Source organism: Corvus cornix, chromosome 12 (genome assembly GCF_000738735.6).
Source record: "Corvus cornix cornix isolate S_Up_H32 chromosome 12, ASM73873v5, whole genome shotgun sequence".
In the NCBI taxonomy this organism is placed as follows: domain Eukaryota; kingdom Metazoa; phylum Chordata; class Aves; order Passeriformes; family Corvidae; genus Corvus; species Corvus cornix.
Window position 1 is genome coordinate 19,400,638 of NC_046342.1, and position 25,994 is coordinate 19,426,631.

The 25,994-nt window shown below is 45.1% G+C and overlaps 1 protein-coding gene across 10 annotated transcripts in view; it reads left to right on the top strand.

The window, feature by feature from the left end:
- Positions 1 to 25,994, top strand: part of ITPR1 (inositol 1,4,5-trisphosphate receptor type 1) — a 160,309-nt gene that overhangs the window by 10,605 nt on the left and 123,710 nt on the right. For 7 of the 10 annotated variants that reach the window (XM_039559037.1, XM_039559043.1, XM_039559044.1 and 4 more), the window contains exons 2-3: positions 3,979 to 4,086; positions 7,772 to 7,842. In XM_039559037.1, coding sequence (XP_039414971.1) covers positions 3,979 to 4,086; positions 7,772 to 7,842 — 179 coding nt within the window. Of the gene's footprint in view, positions 1 to 3,978; positions 4,087 to 5,426; positions 5,469 to 7,771; positions 7,843 to 25,994 lie in introns of all 10 variants that reach the window. The other 3 variants (XM_039559038.1, XM_039559036.1, XM_039559041.1) reach the window with 1 other exon arrangement.

A 25,994-nucleotide genomic window follows, 5' to 3' on the forward strand; every position in this document is an offset into this window, starting at 1 on the left:
AGCTGCTTGGAGAAACCTGACTTCATTTTTGCTAGATATTGCTGTGCTTATCAGTGCTTCATCTTTGATTTTTTTAAAATGAGTTTACCTAGAGGGAATCTTGTTTTCCTGCAGTGTTTAAGGGGAAGAGGAGGACAATGCTCCCTGGGTAACACTGCCGTGTTTCGGCTGGAACAGGGTGAATTTCCGGCAGGACTCCCCTCTTGCAAGGCTGGGACAGTGCCATTAAAACTGGGATTATGCACAGAATAGCTGCAAATGCTCTCTTAGAGCCGTCCCCTCCTCTAGTACAAATCAATTGCTCTTGGCACTGGCATATCCAAAATAAATAAATAGTGGGGTAATGGTTGTATTTGTCTATGGAGCACAATTGCTTTTTGAGCCATGTGATTGTGCTGTACCCGTGAGAGCCAGGTACAGGGAGGGTGTGAGAATCCTCCTGTCCTGCACTTCCAGGGACTCCTGATGGTCATCTCCTGTCTGTGGTCAGTGCCTTGTGGAGGGAAGTGTCCCCTCTACAGCCAGGGGGACGTGCCCAGATGCTCTGACTGATGTATCCAGGAGCAAACCTGTTCTCTCAGTCCCTGTGGTCTCCCTGGGCTGTGAACTTGGGATAAATGCGCCACAGCTTACTGATTTTTACTGCCTCTGCTTCTGGCTTGTCCTGCTGAAGAAAATAATCAAAAATGATCCCCACAGAGGTCTGATTTTGGGAGGATTAGTGTGGTCTGCTGTTGTTGACAGCGTCTTTTAGAAAAAGGTTCTCAAACTGGGTACCTGGGAACTTTGCTCCTGAAAACTTTCCAGTTCCACTTTTTGCTTCACATTTCCCAATTGTCAAGGGTAGAAAATACTACATTTGAGGTGGCTGATTATTTAGTGCTTGGTGCCAATAACTGGAGTAATTTTGTTAGTCCCTTGTGAGGAGACCGTAAAAAGCTTTGAAGCTAAATCAGTGTAGCTATGATTCTCTTCCCTTGCGCGTGGGGAGGCCTGTGGGGTCACTGAGCCCCCCTCTCCATCTGCCACTCCAGCCTGTTCCTGAGCCCTGGCCCAGCAAAGCAGCAGCATTTCTAAGGAGAAGTGTCAGGGGGACTGGCTTGGGCTATTTGGCTATTAAAGAATGGATGTAGACAGTGTTCATTTTGACTGTGGGGAAGCCTTAGGATAAATCAGGATTTTATGAGAGGCTCACCCCAGTGGGAATTGGCTCCCTGCTTCCCGAGGTGGTGGAGCATCTCCTGGTATGTTGCAGATGACATCACACTGATGGGTGTTAGAACAGTGTTCAGAAATACAAGAGAAGGGGGAGTGAGGACTCAGATGATGATTAATCCTTGCCTAAGCCTTGGGAAACAAGGTTATTGTAGCCAGATCAGCCCTTTGGAAGACCCAGCTCCAGCAGAGCTGGTGACAGCAGGAGGTGTGAGGAGCACAGCTCTCCTGGTTGGGAGCAGGAGAGGCTGGAATTCCAGGCTGCACCCCAAACCCAGCTCTGCAGTGAGGACTTTGCAAGCTTGCCCAGAAATTGTGAGAGGGGTCTGGAGAAGAGCGCAGCGGCTCAATTCACTGAACTGCTGCCAGGCTTCACACAACCTTTCTGCTGTCCAGAACTCTGTGATGGTTATGGGTAAAGCTGATAAGCATTTTATCAGTGGAATTGTCAATAAATTGTGGAAGAGCTTTTTCTAGGGGTTTGCACTGTCGTGATATGTCAGGGTTACAGTATCGTGGTATGTTGGAGTCTTCCTCAGTGAAGAAAATGTAAGAAAATTGAGGCTGTATCCTGAAAAGTGATGCAGGAATTTGCTTGTCCATCCCTAAGGCTGGTTTTGGGCAGTGGTCTGAGATTTTTTTTTTTTTTGGCCAAGAAAAAAATCTCTAATGGAAGTCAATAATCTTGACCTTCACATTCCCTTGGGAACAGCTGTGGTGAACATCTGCCTCCATCTGCCTCTCCCAAAGGAAAAAGTAATCCCCCTCACGGCCTGGAAAGGAAACCTTAATGCCATTGTAGAAAGGATTAATTTGGAAGTACCTATGATTTTTGTTGGCTTAAACAGCTTTTGCTTTGGGCTGCATTAATTCAGGGCTGACCTTAATTTTGAGGGATGAAAATTTTTTAGTCTGACATTGGTAGTTTAACATCCAAGTCAGGAAATGGGGAAAGTTACATTTCCAGTGCTGCTAATTCAGTCACTCTGCTTATTTCTGCATGTTTCGTGGCATATATCTTAAAATAGGTAGCAGTGTTTTTCTGTCCACTTACCAAGAAAGAATGGGAACAGACTGTGTAACGTGCAGTGGTTGAAGGACTTGGCATTTAACAAGCAACCTGGAGCCAAAGGGTTTGGTTTTGTGTGCACCCAGATTTGGTTCCAGAGAAGCTGAGACCCCTTTACCTGCATATCAGCTTGGCCTGTTATCTCCTGGTTTTCCTGAACTTGTTTCTAGTTGTACCAGTGACACAGGTTTACAGGGATAGAATGTCTAGAATGTGCTTTGACTTAGTAATAAGGAAAGTTGTTATTGTTACTCCCAGCAGCACGGACCCTTTGGGAGTGAGGAGGGAGAGCTGGTTGGAGCTTTTCGGAAGAAAAGTGTAACTTCAGGTTTTTATTGCCCTTTCATAGCTGCAAACATCACCTTTGAGATCTCCGTGAATTTGTCCTTGTTGAGCTCCAACCTTGCTTAACAACCTGATCCTTATGCTTTTGGTAAACAAGGCAATGTCCAGGGAAGAGGGATATTTATCCCTGTACAGTCAGGGCTGTGCTCTAGAATAAGCAGAATTTCCTGCTGCTCAGTTGTTCTGTTCCTAAACCACTTAGAACTTCTCTGGTGTGATGGGGAGAGAGGGTGGAAGTGTTTTGAGTCCTTTTTCCCTTATCTGTGGGAGCGTGGCCCTGGGCAGTGTTGGCTGGCAGGGCTCACAGCTTGCTGGGAGGAGCAGCTTGGTGCTCCTGCTCTTTGAAACCTCCAGCACAGGAGCTGGTTGAGCCTTTTGAACTTGGTGATCAAAAAGCAGGGCTTGGGAGGATCTCCAGGAAACCAGTAAATGGGCTTGGAAAAGATGTCTTTGGAAATCTGTTCGGGTGGGTTTTTTATCCGGGCTCATGTTGTCTCTTTGTTGCTGTGACTGATTGAAACTCACTTTTTTTCTATATATATTTAAATGAAAAGTGGGTCCTGTGTCGTTTGAACTTGAGGCTTTAGAGAAAATAAAGTTCTTTATACAGTGGAAGTTGGCAACATTCTGTGTCTGTCTTCTCAGTGTTACATTTAAGCCATCTATTTTAAACCCAGGATTGAAGTATTACTGATTTCACAGGGATTTGGCTTCCTGATAAAGCATTTGACTTTGAAAAATCTTAATCTTTATGTTTTTACATGCAAAATCTGTTGTCAGGCATACCGAGTGGCTCTTCACCTGATTCTGGTTCTGGGCCTGCAGGTGTAAGCAGGAGGTTGCTGGTGTCATGTCAAAATTTTGACATGACCAAAAAAATGTTGCCATAAATCAGGTCAATATTTTGAATTTCTCAGGAGCACCATTCCAGCACAAAGGAAAACCTTTAAAGGATGCTTAAACCTCCCTTTAATTCTGGCAAAGAAATGTGATTTAGGCACAAATATGCCTTAAACTGAAGCAGTCCCCTCTCCCTCTGGCAGGTGGGATGGAATGGGTTGGTACAGCTGGACTGAAATGCAGGCTCCTCTGGGACGAATGCCTGCCTGTGAAACAGTCCCACGTGGAATGGGATGCCGGTAGCTGCTTGTTTTTCCCTGGTTTATTTTTCCAAGCAAGCACTCTGGAGTGCTGGGTTTTCTTTAGTACCTGAAATTCCACTGCGAGACTTGTTCAGTTTTTCAAACAAACAAACAATCAAAGGCAAAGGGTCCTGTTGCTGTAACCTCCTGTGTAGCTGCACCAAGGAATTCTGCCTGATTAATGTTGTGTTTTATTCCTTCTTCCAGGGGCAGTAAGCCAGAGATGACTGACAAGATGTCGAGCTTCCTTCATATTGGAGATATTTGTTCTCTCTATGCAGAGGGCTCAACAAATGGATTTATTAGCACTTTGGGGTAAGAACAGCTGTTCTCTTGTGTTAAAAACACTGTAAGAAGGACTAGCAGAGCTCAGCTACCTCTCCTGAGCCTGATCCCAGAGAATACTGGGTAAAGCAAGGGAGCTTTATGGATAGATTTGGCCCTGAATTTAAAAATGGGCTAAAGTTAATATGGCAAGGTAGATTTTGGGAGGCTGGAGAGTGTATCAATGGCTGTAGTGTGGTTTTATGTCTGTGGTGGGGAGGAAGAACCTTGGCAAGTGAAGGTGTGGGGAGAGGGGGAATGAATACAATCCAATGATTTTCATGTTGTTGTCTGTCCCGTGTCCATCTGTGTGTCCCGTCCTGTCCCTCCCTGCCCCTTCCCCCAGTCAGGGATGGACAGACCCCAGTGCACTCTGCTGACTGCACAAAAGGATGTAGCATAGGCAATGTAAGTAGTTTAAAAAAGATATGTATCTAACAAAAAAAACCCAAACCAAATCCCCGAGCCAAATGGTTTAAATACCAGCAACTCACCACTACAGCTAGTTTGGTCTTAAATTGAGGTTTAATTTGAGGTTTCTCCTACAAACAAAATTGTTTTTCTCCCATCAAAGGAGAGCATGTTTTGACCCTTCTGCTTTGCCAGAGCTCTGGAGCTGCAGTGGGAGCTGTGCTGTGCCGTCTCCCGCCCCTGGTGTGCTTCCCACAGAGCCCCTTTGTGCTGCCTTCCACAAGGACACGGAGCAGGTGCTCTGGAGCAGAGCCCCTCTGGAGCAGGGAGCAGTGAATGCTACTCCATTAACCAAAAAAGTAGCTTTTCACATGGGGAAAGGAAGAGCTGGCAGAGCAAAGCCGTGAAGTTGGAACGCAGCTCTGAGGAGGGCCAGGGAATGTCTGATCCTGCTGAGGAGGAACCTCTGCAAACATCAGGAGCTGGCAGAGGAGCTGGGTGCTGCCTGGGGAGGAGCCCTTGCAGGGTGAGAAGCTCCAGGAGCACCTCTGCCCCTGTTCCCAAAGGTGTGAGGAGCGCGAGGGCGGGAGCAGCGTGCGGCACACGGGGATGTGCTGAGCGAGGGCCCCACGCACAACCTGCTCTTTCTCATTTCCAGTAGCCCTAAGGGCCTCAGGGTGGGTACAGTCACAGCACATTTTTTGATGCCTACAGTCCAGATGCATCTGATAAATGGAGCTCCCAAGCAGGGTACAGAGACAGCATCCTGGTAAGTGCCTTGGCAGGAAACGATGGGCTGGAATCTCACCTGAGTGACTCCAAACTAACTTGTAGGTTTAGTCCTCTAGCTATTAGGATTCTGGAAAATAAGGGGGCAGAGAAGGAAGCAGACACTGAAGATGCACCATGATCTATTATAGGAAAGAGAAGAAAATATGGGATGCTGCCAGAAAGGAAAGAAGGTATGATAAAAGCAAGGGATGTAGTAAGTAGGGTTGGTCGAATAGTATTTGGCGAATGTATTTGACAGATTTCCCAGGTCCTCGTCAAATATGACACGTGCACTCTGCAGTCCTGGATCAGCTGTGTGACGGGCCAAATACTATCTGCTGAACACTGGCAACATGAATTATCCTATACATCTGCCTATTGTTTTTCTTCCCAGTCCTGAAGCGAGTTTGGCAGTAAATAATTCCAGACCGAGTAGAAAGTTGTGATGTCATGTGGAATCCCATACGGTGCATGATGATCAGTATGCAGTGGCTGTGGCTTCTGATGGCATTGCTGAGCAGATATTTTTCACCATGGGTAGTCCTTTTGGACACTGCAGGCCCCAAGCACGTGTATTTCCTAGGCTGGATGAGATGTTCTCATGGCAGGCCTAAAGACACCTCAGTGTTCAAGCCTCCTCTTTGATTTGCTTAGTGCTGTTTTAAGGTAACTGCATTATATAATGGCCACATATCTCTGAGCCTAATTTAAGCCAGAAATCCTAATTGCTATGTGAAACATGAAATGCATTATCATCTTAATAAGCCTTCGTAATCGAATTAGTTTTGTCCCATATTTAATTTAGTCTTTGTCCTGGAGAAAATTAAAGCAGCAAAGGAAAGATTTGGTGTAATTGTCCTCTAGACCATGTGGAGTTTTGACAGTCTGATGTCATAATGATGTGTAATGACTTGTTATGTGGTTACTGAAGGTTGAGGAGCAGACACCCCTCTACATTCTAATGCTGTCCTAAATCTCTGAAGAATGTTCCTATTTAATATTCCTATGACATGTTGCTTAATCAGAACCTTACTCTTGCTGTTTCCCAAACTCAGTGCTGTCATCATGATGATTACTGGTGTACAATATATCCTCTTTCGTATTTCTCGCCCTGCAAATTTTTTTCTTACTAGTTTGGGAAGTTCCTCTTTACTTTCAACTTAATCTCAGATGAGAGGGATATATTGCACTGAGATTATCTGTGTGGGATGATCAGAGTAACCCTTTTCCTTGATATTTTTGGCCCTTTGTTCATCAGAAGCAGGTGCTTCAGCTCAAATGTTAATACTGTTCATGTTGGAGCACCTCTATGTATATCTAGTACTGAGAAGGGAGGAAATCCATGGGGAAAAAGCAATTCACTCTGAATGTTTGCATATGCAAACTTTAGATGCACAGAACTGTTGAGCCCACTTAGTTTCTCTGATCTCTTAATTTTCATGCACTTCCTGATTTTCTCTAATTGTTGTCTCAAGATGCTCCCTGCATGTGACCAGCCTCTGCTCTGCTCAGGAACAACTCTCATATTCTAGGTCTCAGTCTTTCTCCAGTTGATTCTGCATGAGAATGGACCTCTCAAACCTTTGACCTTGGAGTTTCTACGTTTGTGTAGAAAGCCTCTTTGACAGATTGGATATAAGGGGCCAAATTGAGTCATTTAGGACCAAATCAACCCCCAAAGTGTTTGGTTACAATTTTACAGGTGCAATTTTCCAATTTGGAAGCAGTGTTTGGGAAAAGCACACTTCCACCTTGATCCAGAGCTGCTCAGGCAGAGCAGTGGGAACAGGTGCTTCTTAACTATTCCCTTTATTCTGTGGGATTTCATCTGACCCTGTGGGGGTTTTGCAGGGACAGAAAGCTCTGTCCTGGCATTCCCTCTTGGAATCTCTTGGGTTCACTTGTCCAACTGCCCTGCTTCCTGGTAGAACAGGAGGAGGTTGGATCAATCCCTCAACTCACCTTGTGTTTGGCTGGTGAGCAGGAGGGTACATTTGTGCCTTCCTTTCTCTCAGGAGTCAATTTTTATTGTGGCAGTGACTGTTCTTGCCATTTCTTAATACTTGAGGGGTCACAGGGTCAATGTCCAGTTTGCACAGTTGCTACATTTTCCTGTTCTCTATTCATATAAACATGTTTGTAGTGTGACTCAAATCTGTCCAAGAGGCAGGACCTGTCCTGAGGCTGTCTGTCACCTCCCTAGAATATGGGCTGTTCTGTCTGCACCTCGAGCAGGGGACACAAAGGCGATGCAGAACACAGGAGCAATGACTTAATTATTGTCCCACCTACCAGGGGCATAGCTCTGGGCAACAGTAAAAACTAGCTGCATGCTTCTTAGAAAGATCTGGCATCAGCTGGCATTTGGGGAATGTCTTCTGCTGAAGTGGCCACTCGGATGAAATATTGCAAGTGAACGACTTTGGTTTTGTTGACGAGGATGTAGGGGGCTGCAGGGGGATGGAATCTCACTTCACTGCTCATTTCTTTGCAGCCTTGTGGATGATCGGTGTGTTGTACAGCCAGAAGCAGGTGATCTTAACAACCCACCCAAAAAATTCAGAGGTAAGTCGGTCAGACAGCTCCTTACCCTTCTGCTTAGAAATGATTCTTCGTTCTGTGCAGTGATGTGTAACAATTTCTGGCCTCTGTGCTTTCTGTAGCATATTTTAGTGCCATCTTCTTCCACCAATGACAGCTCATGAGGAAAAATGTGTGTGTGTTGAATGTCTATGGGATTGTGGTGTTTTAACCTGAGTCAGCTCCACCCAGTGGGATGGGGGAGAGGAAGAGTGAGAAGACTCACGTGTTCAGATAAAGGCGTTTAGTAGATGAAGGAAAAGCTTCACACACAAGCAAAGCAAAACAATGCCTTTGTGAATTCATTCCTCATTTCCCATGGGCAGGCAGGTGTTGGGCCAAGACAAATGCCATCACTCCAGGCGCTCCCAGCTCTGTATCCTGGCATGATGCTCTATGGTCTGGGATATCCCTGGAGTTGGCTCTGCCCCCCCAGCTCCTCGTGCTCCCCCAGCCCTCGCAGGTGAGGTGAGGAGCAGAGATCTGCTCAGCAGTCACTGAAACATCCCTGTGTTATCAGCAGTTTCCAGCACAAATACAAAATGTGGCTCCACCAGCTACTGCAAAGAAAATTAACTCTGTCCCAGCCAAACCCAGGAACTGATAAGAAACCTTTGTGAGGGGATGGGGTTGAGGTTGTCAATTGTTTGCCTTTCAGATCTGTCCAAAATTCCAGGATCCCTGGAAATTTCATTTCTTTTTCTCCATTCTATCACACATTCTAATTACCCAGTACCAAACCTGCCTCAGGGAGGAGGAAAACAAAAAGAAGCAAGTGTTTGCCACAACTCTTGTTGTCTGACCTGATTTGATACGAGCTACCTTGGGCTTTGCTTTCATTCTGCCAGGAGACTTATGCCCGGTGATAAGAAATTAGGGATGCTGCTTTGCACAGTTTGGCAAGGGCTGACTTGTCCAAGAAAGGCCTCAGACAGGAAGAGAAGCACTAACTGGGATTTTGTTTGCAAAGACCTTGAATTCTTTTTCTCACCCCTGGGTTGCACCTTCTACCCAAAGGATAACTCTGCCAAATATTCTACAGTTCTGATCTGGATTTTAATGTTTCAGATGTAGCAGCAAATGTGTGTCTTGTTTCTTTGAATCTTGTTTCCTTGGTTGTGCTTTGCCTTTATCAGGGCCTCAGAACCACCATAATTCCATTCAGGTTTGGCCAGAGCTGCAGGTGATGGCTCTTGAAAATCGTGTACCATCTGTACTGCTAGTTTTGCTTGCTGTTATTTGGGTGGGCTTGGGGTTTTTTGCCATGACACAGTGTCACATATAATGAAACTCTCCTTTTAAAATATTGCTGAAGTCTGTGAGTTCTTGTTGGTTTTTCTCCCTTTTTTCCTGGAAAACTGAAGAGCTGATAATTGAAACACTAAAGAGGCAACCTGGGGAAGTTTCAGCATTCAGTGTTAAGCTCTCCAAGAAAGAACAATGTTGTTATGTGAAGCAGAGCCTTGACTTGAGGCATTCTTGATGTTAAAATCATATGAAAGAATAAAGCCAGATTTGACTGAGACTGCTGGGTGCAGAAGGAGGCGGGGGGAGAGAGAGAAAAGAATGAGAAAAAGGCAATTCTTGCTAGCACAGTTTAGGAACTGCAAGTACAGAGAGACATTTGTCTGACATAAAACACCGTGGTTAGACATTGTAAATGTTCTCATATTACTTATAATTTATACAGGGAGAAAGAATGGTGTGAACCTTTTCCAACCTTTGTAGTTACTTCAGTGAAGCTTTCATGGGGAAGTTTATGCTTAATGGTAAATGGCAACAAGAGCCATAAAATTTTAGCAGGCTTTTGTCTTATTTATACGCATACTTTGTAAGTGTAGTCTGAGATAAAATGCTTTCCATGATAAATATGCTCAGAAGAAGTAATAATGGAGTTCATCACCCCATCTTCACCAGAAATGGAAAATACCCCATTTTTGTGCAGAAGTTAGATGGGCTTGGAGTAACCTGGAATAGGGGTGTCCCTGCCCATGGCGGGGTGGAATGGGTTGAGTTTTGAGGTCCCTTGAACCCAAACCATGTCTGAATCCTACTGGTCATCACAGCAGCTGCAGGCCTGAGCAGTGGGGTCAGGCACTGGTAATTAAGAAGGAATGTTCAAAAATCTTCTTGGAGCAAGAACAAAATGAATCAAATGGAAGTGACTTGCATTATACCCTTACAGAGGACTGGAAAAGCACTTCAGTGGTTCTGTGACCTGTTTTGTGTCCCTGTGCTCCAAGGTGTCCAGATGCAGGTCAGTCCTCTCCTGGGATGGACACTGAGCCTGTGACCTTTGGCCAGGCTTGGGGATCTTATTTTTGGTATCATTTTTAGAGAAGTGTCATTCTGAGCTCTTCAGAGCAGATCTGTCTTCTGTGGGCAGATGTAAAACAGTTGTAAATATAAATTTCATGCTTAATCAATGTGAGGAGAGATCTCTAGAAGCAAGATTGACTGCTTAGATATGCATACATGACTCCAAGAAAATTCAGTGTGAAACTCAAGCCTATCTATCCAGTGGCAGAATGGATCCATCCTGCTTTTTCTCCTAACCACAGGTGCTTCAGGTTGTAAAAAGTCACGTTGCCAAGGCTGCATTTAATCGCTTGCATCTGGTGGCAGCAGCAAGGCCCTTGTCTAGAGGGTGGGGGATTTTCTTTCTACTTTAGACCCTTGAAATGGAGCAGAGCTGCTGTGCACAAAGTAGAGGGTGTGCACCATCCCTCTGCCTGGAGAGAGGGATTTGGCAGGAATGCTTCACTGTGAGTATGTTCTGTCACTGAGCACTGATAACCTGCTCGTGGTGTGAAAATAGCCCTGCCTGAGGAACGTGTTCCTAAAAACAGCCACTTCCCAGCTGAAACGGAGGTGGGGTTTGTGTGCTAGGAAATCACTGCTTGGGAAAAGATCAGCTTGGAGTTGTCCTGAGGCAAACAGAGTGAGGGAAGCTGGGTGTGTGTTTGGTGGGACAGGAGCATGTGCAGCAGCAGGGCTGGAGTCGGAGCTGGGAGCGACAGAGCCGTTCAGTCTGCAGGGAGGGAAGCGAGCAGAGGGATCCTGAGGACACCAGGGCTGGCTTTGTTGACAAAAGTTGTGGAAAAAGTAGGCTGACAGATGGATCTGGTGGTGGGGGAGCCCTGGAAGGGGTGAGGTGCAAGAGGCAGCTGAGAGTCAGAGGCGGTGGTGTTCAGGGTTGGAGTGTGGAGTAAAAGTGTAAATGAGATGGTAAAAAAAACAAAAAGAATTCCAGGGCTATTAGATGAAAAAAAGTGAAGTGCTGGAGTTGGAAAGAACTCCAAAGAAGTCAGTGCAGCATGCTCAAGTTCTCGTGAGTGTTTAGCTGCAGTTATTTCACGTGGTAAATGCTGTGGTGTCTCTAGGTCATTAAAACATTCATTTGATCGCTTGAAGGTGTGAAGGCTGATACTTTTTCTTACTCTTCTTCATCCTAACCAGGATTTCATAGCACCTGAGGTCAGTGGTTTGAGGTTGGATGGTAGTTATGGTCTAAGATTTCGGTGGATTTTTTTTCATTCTGGCTTTCTGTGTCCACTTTAAATATGGTGGTTTGGGTGTGTTTGGTATTTTTTCAAGTACGGTGTTTCTCTGGACCTTTGTGCTTCCAACACCAAATAATTCAAAAGTCCTCTAAAACTGCCTTGCAAAATGTGAAGACTGAAGAGTACATTCATTAGGGTGTTCCTTTTTAAAAAAGTTAATGTGCAAAAGAGGTTTTTTTTACTTAACTGTTGTAAATGACTGTGTACAGGTGAGATTCCTGGAAGAAATCCTACTTGTACGAGTCTCCAAAAAAAAAGCAGTGTGGCAGTTCCTTAGTTACCTGCACTTCTTTGAACAGAAAAGACATTTAATGTTTTCATTAAGCTGGAAGCACTGCTCTAATTGCCCTCTTTGAGTGTGACTGTGCAGCTGAAGAGTGGCTATAAATGAATTTCCTTTGAACGTGCATGGATTGATGTGGGAGGTACGAACTGGAGCTGAGCCTCAGCCGGGCTAAAAGCCCTGTGTTCCACTGGAAATCACTCCTGCTGAAATGCTCGGAGAGATCCTTATTCTGCAAGTGAAAGTCAGCCCTGCCCGTGGTGGTGGAGCTGCAGCAGAGCCCGGGGCTGGTGATTTTGTGCTGGAGCTGCTGTTCTGGGCTCTATTAGTGAGTTTGACTGTGCATTTGCAGAGGTTTGTGTTCATTTGTACTGGAGCGCAGCCCTACGCGAAGCCAAATGTGTTTGTTTAATGCAAGACACTGCTACTACAGCAAAACAGTCTGTCTGACAGCCTTCTCAGGAAATTCCTTACAGCTCTTTATTTGGGATGCAGAGCTGTCTGCCAGGCTTCCAGCAGCCCTGCAATAGCTGCTTGAAACTCTGGCAAAAAGGGCACGCACTGGGTTAATTTGTCCAGCAGCTCCCTCCTTCCAGAACATTGTTTTAGTAGTTGCTGGGCAACACTCTTTTTTTGGCAAGATGTTCAAGGAATGAACCCATATCTTAGACTTAAAATACCCTCATGGCGAAGCAGAAGAGGAGTAGTTCAAATTCTGTTTGTTCTTTTGATCCTAATCCATACTGTGCTCCTGTGGCTGGTGCCTCTGCAGGTGTGGGGGGCCAGCCCTGGGGGGCTCAGCCTGGAGCTGCAGCTTCATCTGCAATAGGAGGAACTCCCCAGGCAGCTTCAGTTTTTAAATAGATGGGTATAAAAACTGTATTTAGTATGAATTATGGAATGGCTTGGCTTGGGAGGGACCTGAAAGCCCATCCAGTGCCACGCCCTGCCATGGCAGGGACACCTTCCACTGTCCCAGGCTGCTCCAAGCCCCAATGTCCAGCCTGGCCTTGGGCACTGCCAGGGATCCAGGGGCAGCCCCAGCTGCTCTGGGCACCCTGTGCCAGGGCCTGCCCACCCTCACAGGGAACAATTCCTTCCCAATATCCAGTCACAGTTTTGATGGATGTTCCTGAGTTATCCCTGTGCTCAGCATTGATGAAGTCAATGTGCTTCTCCCCAGCAGAAATGTTTTATGTTTTGCCCTTCAGAGCTTTGCTGTCGCTGATTTGAAGCCTCCCCACCCCTGCTCTGTGTTACACGAAGGAAATTCCGTATGAAGGAAAAATATGAAGGAAATCTGTGATTCATGCAGGTCTGATGGAGACTCTGGAATTCTGTTGCACATGTACACATTATTTACCCTTATTTAGCCAGGCCACGCTTGTTTATAGTTTGGCATCAGGGCTGAGATTAAGGGATTCTTTCAGTGGAAGGGTTACATGTATAATTTCCCCAAACACTTCTGAAAATTAAAAAACAAGCTAAAACAAATAACCAGGTCCCTCTGCCTGTTGGTTTTGGAAGAGGATGAGCAGCATATAGAGTGCCCTTTGTAGGCTGTGGGGTGGCTCAGTGCTGTGTTCATCATGAATTTTTGGTGGGATCATCCTGAGGTTCCTGTGTTCAGCTTCTAGTAAGTGGGCAGCCTTGGATCCTGGTGCTCTCCACGCACACTTTTCCTGATCTGCTGTGGTGAAAGTGATGATACCAGCTTTTTAAACTTTGATGGGAAATAGCCTGAATTGTTTGACTCTCTCAGCTGAGTTGGAGTGGGTGTTTTGCAGAGGATTGAGCTGGAATGGTGGTGAAGAGACTGAGGTAGACCTGAGCTGCACAGCCAAGTTTGGGCTTCTTTTCATTTTGAACATGGAGTTTCTAATGCTGCTGAAATGCTTGGATTAATTATTAAGGTGCCTGGATTCCTTTAAGGAATATTTAAACTAGAGTCTAAATATGGCTTCTTTTTCCCCCTCTGATATTAGCAGTTCAAATAGCAGGATTTGTTTTCATGCAGGAAGCAGAACTTTGGGGAGTGTCTGAGTGCTAAGGCCAAAGCCTTACAGAGACATCCATCTCTTGCAATAGAAACTCCTTTCCAATTCTGAGATGTCCAAGTCAGATTAAAATGCCCGTGCTGAATACCAGAAGTAGAAAGTGAAGCATAATAGTAAATACCCACTTACCAACTTCTCTGTTCTGCAGCCAAACATTATAAAAAGAAACAATGATGCCTCTTACCCCATTTTCAAAAAGAGTAAAAATCAAAATAAGAAGTGTAAAATAAAAAAAAAACCTTTTAGGTTGTTCGATGGAAGAGAAAAATGATAAAAATAGAGTATGTTGTTGTTGCGCCTATATTTTTTTTTTATTCAAAATTGAAGCATTGAGCATTTTGAGTAAAAAAAAAAATCTTTCAATCTTGCTGAATTAGGATATAGTTAAATCTAAAATACATTATGCTGCCTTGAGGAGGAATCTTTCAGTATTTATAGAGCTGCACTAGAAAACTGCCAACTGCTTGTACACATTTGAATTTGCTGCCCTTTATAAGATGAAGAAATCCTGAATCCTGTCTCTGAATTGTGAAACTTTAGCCCACTGCAGCCTACGTGCAAGCAGATGTTGGGGACAATTGTCACTGCATCATTTAGGTATTTTAAAAAAGCTGGGAAGTTGGAGGTGTTGCTTTTTCATGCAGACAAGTTTGCTTTATATCTGCTAAGGCTTGGGACACCCTGCTCAGGGTGGATGCAGGAATCAAAGGGAAGGTTGGTTGGGTTTTTTATCACGGAGAGTGAATTGGAAAGTTGTTTTTATTTCATTTCCCACATCTCTTTCAGTGGTTCCTTACTGGCATGTGAAGCCAGACAAGTTTGTGGTGCAGTCAGTAAATACTTGTGATGGAGTACCAGGATATCCCAAAGACATCCTGACTCTGTGGTGCTTTGTTGCCCAGAGCAGCTGTGGCTGCCCCAGGATCCCTGGCAGTGTCCAAGGCCAGGCTGGACATTGGGGCTTGGAGCAGCCTGGGACAGTGGAAGTTGTTCCTGCCCATGGCAGGGTGGGAATAAGATGAGCTTTAAGGTCCCTTCCAACCCAAACCCTTCAGGGATTCTGTGTTGATGTGCTTAGCAGAGATAATGAATAAATGACTGGCTAAATAATTACTGCTTTAATCAAGGTGGTTTTGGATACTTTTTTTTCTGCATCCTACTGGTGGCATACCAAGATCACTAGGAAGGGTCTGTGTGGCACAGATCAAGAGTGTCTGTCCAAGTCAGTTGTGGGCAGGAGGAGCTGGCTCTGTGAGGCACAGGCTGCAGAGATTTGCTGGGCTGTGTTTCCCTGCTGCTCTGTGCCCGGAGTCCTGTGGCCAAACATCTGCCTGCCAACTCCTGGGTTTCAAGTGCTTTCATCTGGGATGTTTTGCATGGAAATGAAGGCAGAGCAAAGCCCCTTTGAAACAGAAAGTGCTATTAATATGCATAACTGGAACACTGTGTGAAACTCAATCTGTTGGTTCAGGTACAGCAGAGGAAGGAGGGGGGGATTTATTTGAATGCCTGGTGAGAAGTTTGGTCTGTGCACTTGGTCCATCAGCAAATGTGGGTGGCAGTTCAGTCCTGATGAGTTCTGAGTGGGACAAGGGGGGTTGACTGTGCCCTAAAATTGAAGAAATAAGCAAAATGCTGTTTTGAACATGCATTCTTTCTCAACTCTTGCAGGTCTGAGCCTTTTCCCCTGTGGAAAGCTCTCAGGGTATTTCAGGTAGGATCGAGGAAGGGATTGCCAAAAAAGCAGTGCTGAGCTATTAAGTAGAGCAGCTCTGTTAATAAACCTGGTCCCAACCTTGTAGACAAAAGAATACTGTGGCTTTGTTGCCATAGTTTCAGTGCAAAATCTGACCTTAGCTACAATAACATTCGGTTAGAAAGAACTAGCTAATCAGTTTTCTAAAATTAGTGTGTTCCCCAGTACATAAGCCAGTATGAACAGGATATTTAATGAAATATTATACTTAGTCACAAGAGCCCAAGGGAGTGAAATGCCTTGATGAATTGTGGGGGCGGGGTGACATTGGTGCCTATCTTTTAATATAACAAAGTTATTGAAATTGGTGGCTTGCTTAATATTTAGAGTAGTCAACTGTTGTGCTCCTCTCTGCTCCCCATCTCTTTTGCTCTGTTCCTTTTGAAAGGCTCTCAGAGTATGTTCTGTGAGCTGGGAAGATTGAGGTGCTGGGGAGTCTCATCGATCCCAATTACTTCCAGAGGACCTTCAGGTAAACTGCAGAGTGGGTGTTGTGCTTTCTGCCAGCACAGCCCGAGTGCTCTGCAGGGGAAGGAGTCTCACTTGTTTAGAAGGATGCAGACAGATGGATAATGTCATGAATTGTGTGGAAAAACCCTGTGTATGAGAGCAGAAGTCTCCCAGGTATTGGGAACATCTTGAGCTGTACACTCACTGTCTAAAGTGCTGAGAGACTTAAGGGAGAGCCTCAGGTAAGGTCTGGGGTGTAAAATCCTGCTGGCAGTCCAGAACTCCTCACTGAGAGCGTATTTATTGTGCCCAGGCTCACTGACGCTGGCCCTGGGGTGAGATTTTATCCAACTGTGGTAACCTAGAGCCAAAGAGTTGTTTCTTTGCAATACAGGAGCTGTGATGAATTATTGTTTTCTTATGTGCAAGTTGGTTATTTGGGTATAAATACAAAAAATACAAAACAGGCAGGTCTGGGGTGGGAGGCTGGGTGAGCTGGTCTGTTCTCCACTGCTGTTGGAATTGGAGTTCTTTGGAGCTGTGTTCACCTACTGTTGGGGGTTTGAGACACCCAAAGACATGGGAGAAGGTCTTTTAGACAAGGATCATCTAAATGATGCTTCGCAATTTGATGGGAGCAGAGTGAGTTACCAGTGCATCATCACCTCTTGTGGCAGGGCTTTGCAGTTGAGGTTAAAAGTGCTTATATTCAGTCAAAAGCAGCTGTAGTTCACTTAAAGACATTCCCAGGACTTAGCTGTGGGCTGTGCTGGATGTGTGGAAGCACAGACATTCGGTGCCAAACGCACTCAGGTTTGGTTCAGAAAAGCATTTTCAGCTTGGAAATGCTGACACTTGCAGGGCTGAGCTTCTTGGCTCTGCTTGGCTTGATGACTCCTGATGAGCCCACAGTCAGGGAAGGTGTGATCTATGCTCCTGGATCATCCAATTCACATTTAGATTTGCATCTTGATGCTTCAGGAGTTTTGGTTTTAGGTCTGCCTTCCCCAGTAAGCTTTAGGGAACCATACCTGGCCTCTTAAGCTTTTTCCCCTTGACGTTTCTCTGTGGCCAGGTTTGATTTCCTCTCATCCCTTGACTTGCTGTGGTTATGAGGTGTTTGGTTGTTCAGAGGGAGCAGATGAATGCACTGTGACACCCCTGGGGAGCTCATCTGTGTCAAACTCTTCAGAGAGTCTCTTTGGTATCATCTCCCTTCTCTTGCTTTTAGGGCACAGTGAAGTTTTGTGCTGCTTGCAGTAGCAGTAAATTACACTAAAAACTTACTTTAATTAAAAGATAAGGCTTTATATTTTGAAATGAGTTACAATTCAAAAATACATTAATTTATTTACTTTAGAAGACAAGAGATAAATATGTTAAGTCCCCATATCAAGGAGGCCTTACAGGTGCTGTGTCCAAGTGCCACATGGAAGTCATTAGTCCAAGAGGAACCCAACGCAGAAGTTAAATAATTTCACTTCTGATTTTCTGGGCAGCCTGTTCTTCACTGAGCAAGAGTCCTGACTGCAGTGGTGGTGTCTCAGGGAAGTAAAGCTGCGAGTACTTGTGTTTGAGAGCAGTCAGGAGGAAAGTGCTGAGGCTGCCAGCATAGCCAGCCATAAAAATGTGCTGCGAGGGAAGCCAGACCTTGCCAGGTGTCTTCAGCAAACAGCCTGTGCCACTCACGTCTTCCTCCCTTCCCACACTGCTGGAGATGGAATCTTCTGCCCTTCTCCTTGCAGGATCTGGATTCATCCTTCAGGATGAAGTGTAGTACTTAATGTGTTAACACCTGAGTGTGATTCCTGTCCCTCAGTTCCTGCTGCAGTTCTAGCACCTCCAGCTGCATTCTTCACATTGCTGGGTGGAGATCAAGGTGCCAGTGCTGATCTGTCAAGCTCCTGGTGATTTGGGGCCTGAGTGTATAAAAAACCCCCAGTCTTTCCTGCCTGACTTGAAAGTTTGTCATCCAAACTCCAGGAAACGAGCTGTTGGTGAAGGTTCTTGTCTCTGAAAACTGCTTTGCATTTTTTTGCCATCCAGAGAGGAGTTCACTGCTGTGAGGTCAGTCTTGAAAAGCACCTTACTGGATCTTTAGGAATAAACTGTTTGTTTCCTTGCTTGGCAGCTGGCTGGCTGAGGGGTAGGGAGTAGCAAAAATCCTGGATTAGCTTTGGTGGCCCCTGACAAATGTGTAAAAGAAGCCTTATGTCTCATGTGAGTGTGGAAACACCAGAATAGCCACTATAGATTGACACTGAGCGCAGTGCTCCTTGAAAATTTTATTCTAATGAACAACTATTCAGTCAGAGAGGGACTTACGTGTTAGGGTCTTCATTTCTCATTTGAGAAAACAGTCAGCACTGAGCCCTCAGTGTTGGCAATTATCATCTGTTTTGATTATGTAATGTACAGAAGTTCAACGAAAACATAACTCCTTGTGTTGTGGTTGAAGAGCCCTTCTGTAGCTCTCAGTGAGATGTTCAGAGTAAGAAATCTCCTGCAAGCTCTACAGACAGCAGAGAAACCATGACAGTGCTGAAAACACTGCTACAGGATCCTCCCCTGCCTGAACCAGAACAAATGATGCCTGAGCTGGGTTTTATTGAGGATACAGAGCTGTGCTATGCAGAAGCAATCTGGTAGCACTTAGACCTTGCGTTTAGTGAATGTCAACCCTTTTATTTGTCGAGGTTAAAAATTATACAAGGAAAAAATAAACACAGAACTTGCAGGCATGAGGAAGTGAGGGAGCTGGATGAGGGAGCAGCCATCCTGAAAAGGAAAAAATCTGAGCTAGAGCTACAAAAACGCTTTCCCTCCCCTTTGGAGCAGCACGTGATCTCCAGCCAGCACCAGTTGGCTTTGACCAGCCCTGGGGGCAGAGGTTTGGGCTGGTGGTGGCCCAGCACTCTCTGGGACCCAGTCCAAAGGGGCTGGTTTGGGTTGGGGATTCCAGTCCACAGCTGCTCCTGCTGCCATAAAGCTGCGTTTTATTGTCAGAGAAAGAGGAATAAATCTCAGCATTATTAGAATGTAACCAGCACCAGTGTGGAAAGAGGAAGAGTTCAGTCCCCTCTGCAGGGGGGAACAGGACCAGAGAGGGCTGAGCTGGGTGTTGACATTGGTGTTTTCCCAAACTCCTCCCCAAAGCAGGAATTGCGGTGCTGATCTGGCAGACGCTCCAGACTCAAAGCTTTGATTTACCAGCACCAAAGGCCCCAAAGAAAGCACCAAGTGATGGATCTGTGATGTTGCCTGCTCACAAACAGCTTCAGCACAGAGCCTTTCTCAACCACAGCATTTTCTTGTACCTTTAAATGGATTTTTATGGCAAATGCATCCAGGTGCCTTTGACTTCTTGCTCATGTCTTAACATCAGTACTGAGCGAAGAGGCTTTTTGGAGCAGACACTTTCGTGCAACTTCACTGAGGGTTGTGTTGACTTACTTCGTTCTGTCCTTCAAAAGTGCATTTTCCTTATTGATTAAAAAGCAAATAATGTGTCCCATACTCAGGTGATTGCTACAAAAACTGATCAGAACTTGAGGTCCTGTAAGAGTGACTTGATCACCACATTTTCCTGGGAAATTACAATTGTGTCTTTGCTGTAGGAGCATTTGGCAGTGTTACGGGATGGTGGCTCTGTGCCCTGCATGTGCTCTGTAGGGAGAATAATCTTTCCCTGCTGCAAAGTGCATCCTCTCTAAATAGGAATGGCAGCACCCTGAGCTCGTGCCTTGGGGATTGGAGGTAAATCTGAAGGCAATATAGATTTTACAAATAACGTTCTGGGTTGGCATTGACAAGCTTTAAAATAAGTAAAGAATTTCTATCCTCCCACTCCCTGTCAGGCAGATGGCCTTGGTCATGAAGAATGACAATGAGGAGAAGATCCTTCAAATATGATTTATAAGATTTAATCCCAAATATAATTTTTTCCATATGCAGCCTGTCATGTGCTGAAAGTTTTTGTGTTCTGTGAAGATTTGGGAAACTTGACAGATGATAATTCTGCGTTGGGATCGGAATTTGCCTGCAGAGAACTCTGGGCTGTAACAGCTTATTTGTATTGCAGTCTCCTTACAGGTTCATGTATATATTTCTGTATGTAAGTATATACAAATAAACATTGTAGGAAAAAGGAGTACAGTATCTAGAGATGATCTTACATTTATGTTTAATTGTAGTAGCTTATGCTATGAACATCCACCAGTATTTCATAGCAGCTCTTTTTAATCTTAGTATTACGGTTGACATTTAATTTGTAGTCATTATCTGATGCAAAACTAACTGAGAGGATGTGTTTTCGTGTTTATTTTTTTAGTATTGAGGTGCAGTTACCTTGAAAGATCAGAAGGCATCACCACAGCTGCTCGCTGTTCCCAGTCCTCAGCGCTGAGCAATACTGGGAGGACCTTGAAGGCAAAGGAGTAGCAGGGAGAGCTGTAAAGGGAAGGAATGTAATTAGTTCTTTGCTTCTGTGGAGTGTTTGATCGAGGGGAAACCTTGCAGCTGCACTGAGGCTGAACTGCTTAAGGGTGTGTTTCCAGAGGGGTGTCACAATTCCCTGTGCTGCCTCTGCACCCCGAGCCAGCACCCACTAAATGGGGAGAGGGCATCACGTAAGGATGGGAGGAAAAACCTTAGGTTTTGAGGAGATGTGGAAGTCCACGTGGGGTTCTTATTGTTCCCACTGATGAGTAAAACAATGTTCAGAATTGAACAGGAGAAAATACTCTGTTCTTGCAGCTTCTCCATGAATCCCTTACTGAGAAAGAATACAAAAATATCCAAGCTTTTAATTTCCTGTAATTCAGCAGAAAAAAGAAGCACGACCCAAAACCTCAGTGAAAGAGTAAAGTTCTTGAGAGGAAAGAAAAAAATCAGAAAAATTGGTTCTTGTTTCCAGACACTTTCCAGGGACAGGGGATTTTTATGTGCAGAAATTCCTTTCTTTCAGCTTTCAGTGTTATTTCCATACCTGATGGCTGCATACATTTGTGCTGTACTGAGGATCTTTGTGATCCTTCACTGAGGTTTGCTCCTGCCTAAAACCAGGAAGGGATTGAGGGGAGCTGTCTGCATCTCACTCTGAATTAATTCCATCTTGCTGTACCTTGTGTTCCCTCCAGGTATTTCCAATGTTTACATTTTCTGTTCTTTCTTGTACCTTTTCTGTGCAGAAACTACTGGATTTGCCTGTCTGCCCTGGGTTTTTAGAAGTCTGGTGAGCCTGGTCCTTGCTCTGATGTTTAATGCAGGATTGAAGTTAAACATTGTGTTGGGAGCTAGATATCAAAGTAGTCAAAAACCAGAAATAAAAGGGAAAAAAGTGTGAAGTAAAGAAGCTGCAGCCTCAGACTGAAGAACTGGGGAACTTTAAAAGAAAAACAATCTGTCAGAGATTTTGAAGTGTTTGTCACTTAATGTTCCTTCCTTCAAGTCCTGGTTGGAGGCTCATTTCAGAAAACCACAATGACTCAGCTACTTTGAATATCTGTTCCGTGGCGCGTGTTGGAAGCTCCCAGAGTTTCTCCCGCCTCCAAATGTGGTTTTTATTGGTGGATAATTCACTGGCAGTATCTTGTGCGCTGTGCTAATTTAAACCATGCTTCCAATATTTAGATTTTTAAAGTGTAAACGCATAGTGCCCTGATATTCTAAGTAGAAAGGGGAACATTTGTTTATAAATATTTATTATTTTGCAAGTGTAAAGGTAAGCTTATCTAGATTTTTGTTCCAGATAAATGCTGAGTTCCTCTGTACAACACTAAAAGTTCTTGAGGGTGAGATTTGCCTAGTGCTGTGTTTTATGTCCTCACGCTCTTTGGGAATGGTATGGGGAGGGTTGGTTCACGGCAGAGCTTTTGCTGAATCAGTCAGGTGACCTACTGAGAGTTCCTGAATGTGTCAAAAGGAATTTTTGAGCAAATCCTGTGTGAATACACGCAAACCAGTTTTGTTTTGTGAAGGAACCACGTGGCTGTGGTCGGGCTGCAATAACCTTTTTATCCCCGTTTAACACTCAGAAGCCTGAGGATGGTAGGAATAGGTGATAGGGACTGGATATTTGTGATGATGGGAAAAGGAAGGTGTCCAGTGGAACAGCCTTTCCTGAGACGTGGATCCACAGGAATTTTCACCATCTGAGATGGAGCTCTGGCAGGCAGCGTCCCATGAGGGTTTGCTGTGCTGGGTGCCACCACCATCTGCCAGGATGGGCTTTTGGGATTCCCACGGAGCCAGTCCGACACCTCTGGGCTGGAATTTCTACAGTGGCTGAGTGGCTGAGGCGCTGCCCTTGCTCTGCAGCGATTCCTGGTGCTGGCACTGTGCGAGGGCTGAGCACGCAGGAATAATCCGTGCTCCTCGCTCCGCGTTTCCCCGGTGTGCATGGAAGTGTTGCCATGGAGGAGAGCGTGGGGTGGGAGTAGGCAGGAACCAGCTGCCTGAGGGCTGCGCTGGGAGCAGTGGGGGAGGATCCTCCGGCAAGGCTGCTCTTGCAGGCAATCCTGGGAACTTCTGCTGTCCAGAGCTGCGTGCGTTCCTTGGGGAGACAGATGGTTTGAGGCAAAGGGTGGAGCTTTTATGTGAGCAAAGTGGCTTTCCCTGCACTGCTTGGGAGGGAGGAGGTGAAGACCTCATGGGCACGGTGGCCTTCATGGGCCTTTGGGTTTAGTTGAGTTCCTTGTCCATCCTGTGTGCATTTCTGCACTGTCTGAACCAGTTTAAAAAAGACTGGCTGTGGCACTCGGTGCTGTGGTTTAGTTGATGAGGAGGTGTTAGGGCACAGGTTGGACTTGATGATCTCAAAGGTCTTTTCCAACATAGTTCATTCTGTGATTCTTCCCCTTCAAGGGTGTGCAGAACAACTGTGTTACTTCTTTGGAAGTCCTCTGCAAATTTTTAATCTAGCAAAAGGGTGTTCTGATGGTGAACTGATGGATCCATCTGCTCCATCACAGTGGGTTTATCAACAGTTTCACTTTAAACATTTTTAGTGAAAAAGTTGATTTGTGTATGTAACTGACATATGGCTTAAGGCTTGTACTCAGCAGCTGTTTGGGTGTATTTATTAGTAAAAGTACCACGCAGGGATGTTTGACAAGAAAATCTTGGTCTCTGGGGTGAGCTTGGGGTGTTTGAAGTCACTCAGAATCCACGAGCAGCCCTCGAGTGCAGGCTGGAAGCTTTCTCAATTTAGCGGTCATTCGTGTCCCCAAACGTGGGACACAGTGTCTGAGAGTGTGGGCAAGCTGATGACAACTTTCTAGACATGTTACATCAAAGAAATGGAGATAATGTGCATGAAAATTACAACACTTGGCAGTGTCTGTAGTAGTGCGAGTTCAGGGCTGCAATAGCAAATCTGCTCCATCGGTGTCTGCAGCACTGTGCTGTCCCTACTCTGCCCTGCTGTCACACTTCCAGCCTCAATATTGCCTTGTAAAAAATACAGGATTATTCTCACAGTATCATAGAAGCGTTTTGGCTCAGAAACTGCTCTGCAGTCCACGTGGTTCTCTAGCAGCTCATCTGTTTCTCCTCAAATACTGAGGTTTTGTAACGTTTTTAACCATATTTTCAATGGCTTCACCTTGTAAAAAAAAGCCTTCAAACCTTTTGGAATGAGCAGTAGGGGAAATCTGTAGAGTGGAAGTGCTGCCACAGGGCACCAGTGACACTTCTGTTCATTAATGGTTCTCTGTGTTTACCAGAGCTGAAGATGATGGAAATACAATTCACTGAGTTTGTGCCAGCCAGTATCTTCTGTTTAGACCCATAATCCTTTCTTGAAGAAGTTTTTCATTTCACTTATGTGGAGTATCATGAGTGCTCTTTAATAAAAAATAATGGATTTGTTCTGCAGATACCTAATGTGCAGTTTGTGTACTTGAATGGAAAAGTAGCAGACTTCTGGGATATTTTCAGTGGGCAAAGAGAAGGCATGGTTGTCACCTTTTAAAAGTCCAGAGACTTGGCAGACAAATTTACCTCACTGCTTCCAGTGGCATCCTCCTCAAAACATCTTCGTACAATGGGAAATCCATGTGGGAAGTCCCAAGTGCTCCTCCAGATCGAAAAGCTCAGGAAACTGCAGATAATCAGCTTTTCACATAGGTTTGGGGTTTTTTTTTTACATAATGTCCATATCCTCAGATGTTTTGAGAGGAGCTTTGCTCTGCTTTTATCATTTATCTTAGAATAAGGTTCAGATATTTCATCAGGACAGTTGGCACTTTCCATGATGGAGCCTTTGGATAACATCAGTTGTCTGGGTTTCACTGGGGATCTGCTGAAATAGTTATTTCTGAATCTATTTTTGAGCATCTCTAATACCAAGGACACTTGCAATCCACATTTCATAGCTTGTGTCTGGTTTATCATGTGGGAGTTGCTGGTTGGATTGAGAGGTTGAGAATCTTGTTTTTTTCCAAAGGTTGGAGTTGTTGTGGGTAAAAATTACCCGAGGCATCTACAGGTGAGTAACATAGTCCAGTGCTACCTCATGCTGCTGCAGTTTTCCTCTGGAGCCATAAATCTGGGAAGCATTGTTTTAAACCTCCTCCGTGGGAGAGCTGGCAGGGGCTGGTGCATTGAGCCCTCCTGGAGCTGAGGGTGCCGAGGGCTGGGTTTTAGGGGCTGGAACCAGCAAGTGGCACCATAGGGGTGAAGTGGCACCGCTCAGGCGTCACCGCTGGTGAAGTTCTGAGACCTCTCCCTCCATTTACAGCAGAGCCAGAGGGGGCTCCAGGAGCTTTTGGAATGCTCCATCCTGGCTGTAAAACCACCAGGGCTGGGTCCTGTCCCTCTGTGGGACTAAATCTGAGCGTGGCTGCCTGGGCCACATGTCACTATTTGAGGCTGTCCCAGCACGTCCCCACCAAAGGGTCTCACCTCCTGCTCTGTGGCTCCATCCTGCTGTGCAGACCCACAGCTGGAAATGGATATTATCAAATCTGTGCGATAGAATCGGGGTTTTTTGGTCGCTTCTGCTGTTTCTGAATGCCAGGATGTTGTGCAGAAAAGGAAAATTGATCTGAAACCTGATTAAATTATTCGGAACCCTGAAATCCTGGAAATCAAGGCACAAAACTGATGTAGATCTGGAAGCAGAGACTGGACCACCTGACACAACCAGGAAACAGTTCTAATGCAATTATGATACAATTAATAATTGGAAATAAAGACAATGATTGAAACAAATGAAGGAAGAGAATGGAAAGGAGCAGACAATGTTAAAAGAAGATTTCAGTTTGTTTTTCTGAACTTGGAAGCTTATTTCTGCTTTGAGGCTACCAACAGAGGTGGTATTTGTGAGCCAAGACAACTCTCTTTGCTGACTCTGAGTGGATGTGAGTGTAGGATGCCTTCAGTGATGCAGCTGGTGTTATTTAATAATTCTCCCAGCCCATCCATCACTTCTGAATCCAGCTTTCTCCCTGATTCATGTATTATCATTGTGTCAGTAAGGCAGCTTGAAAGATGCCTGAAAACAGTGAAAATACCTAATTATTGTTCTTTGTGGAAAAGGAAGTTTTTAAATAGCTGTAGCACAAAGTAGCTTGAATACATTTATTTTCTGTAGACTTTTCAGGCACACAGGAAGGCGTGTCTGGTGGTGACAGTGGTCATGCCTTGAGGGGCAGATGGGCACTGTCCTTTTTGACAATCCAGATGCCTTGGTGCACTGTTGTTGTGGTCCAAGGGCTTTGTTACACTTCCACCACAAGGATTTAATTAAGGAGTAACATTATCAGTGCTGCAGTGGTAGGTAAAGGTTTGATCATTGCTTCTCCCCTCCTGTTTTCCAGCTGATTGCACACTGGGAAAGCCTCCCAGCTGTGACTGGCCAAGGCCACACTAATGTGCAGCCTTGCTCATCTCTTTGCAGCTGGTGGCGGGGGGACTGAGGGCAGTGAAGCTGTTGATTCACACACCTGTGAGAAGGCAATAATTAATAGGCTTTGACACTCAAGGACTGGTAAATATTGTGGGTTTGAAGGGAAATCGGGCTAGGA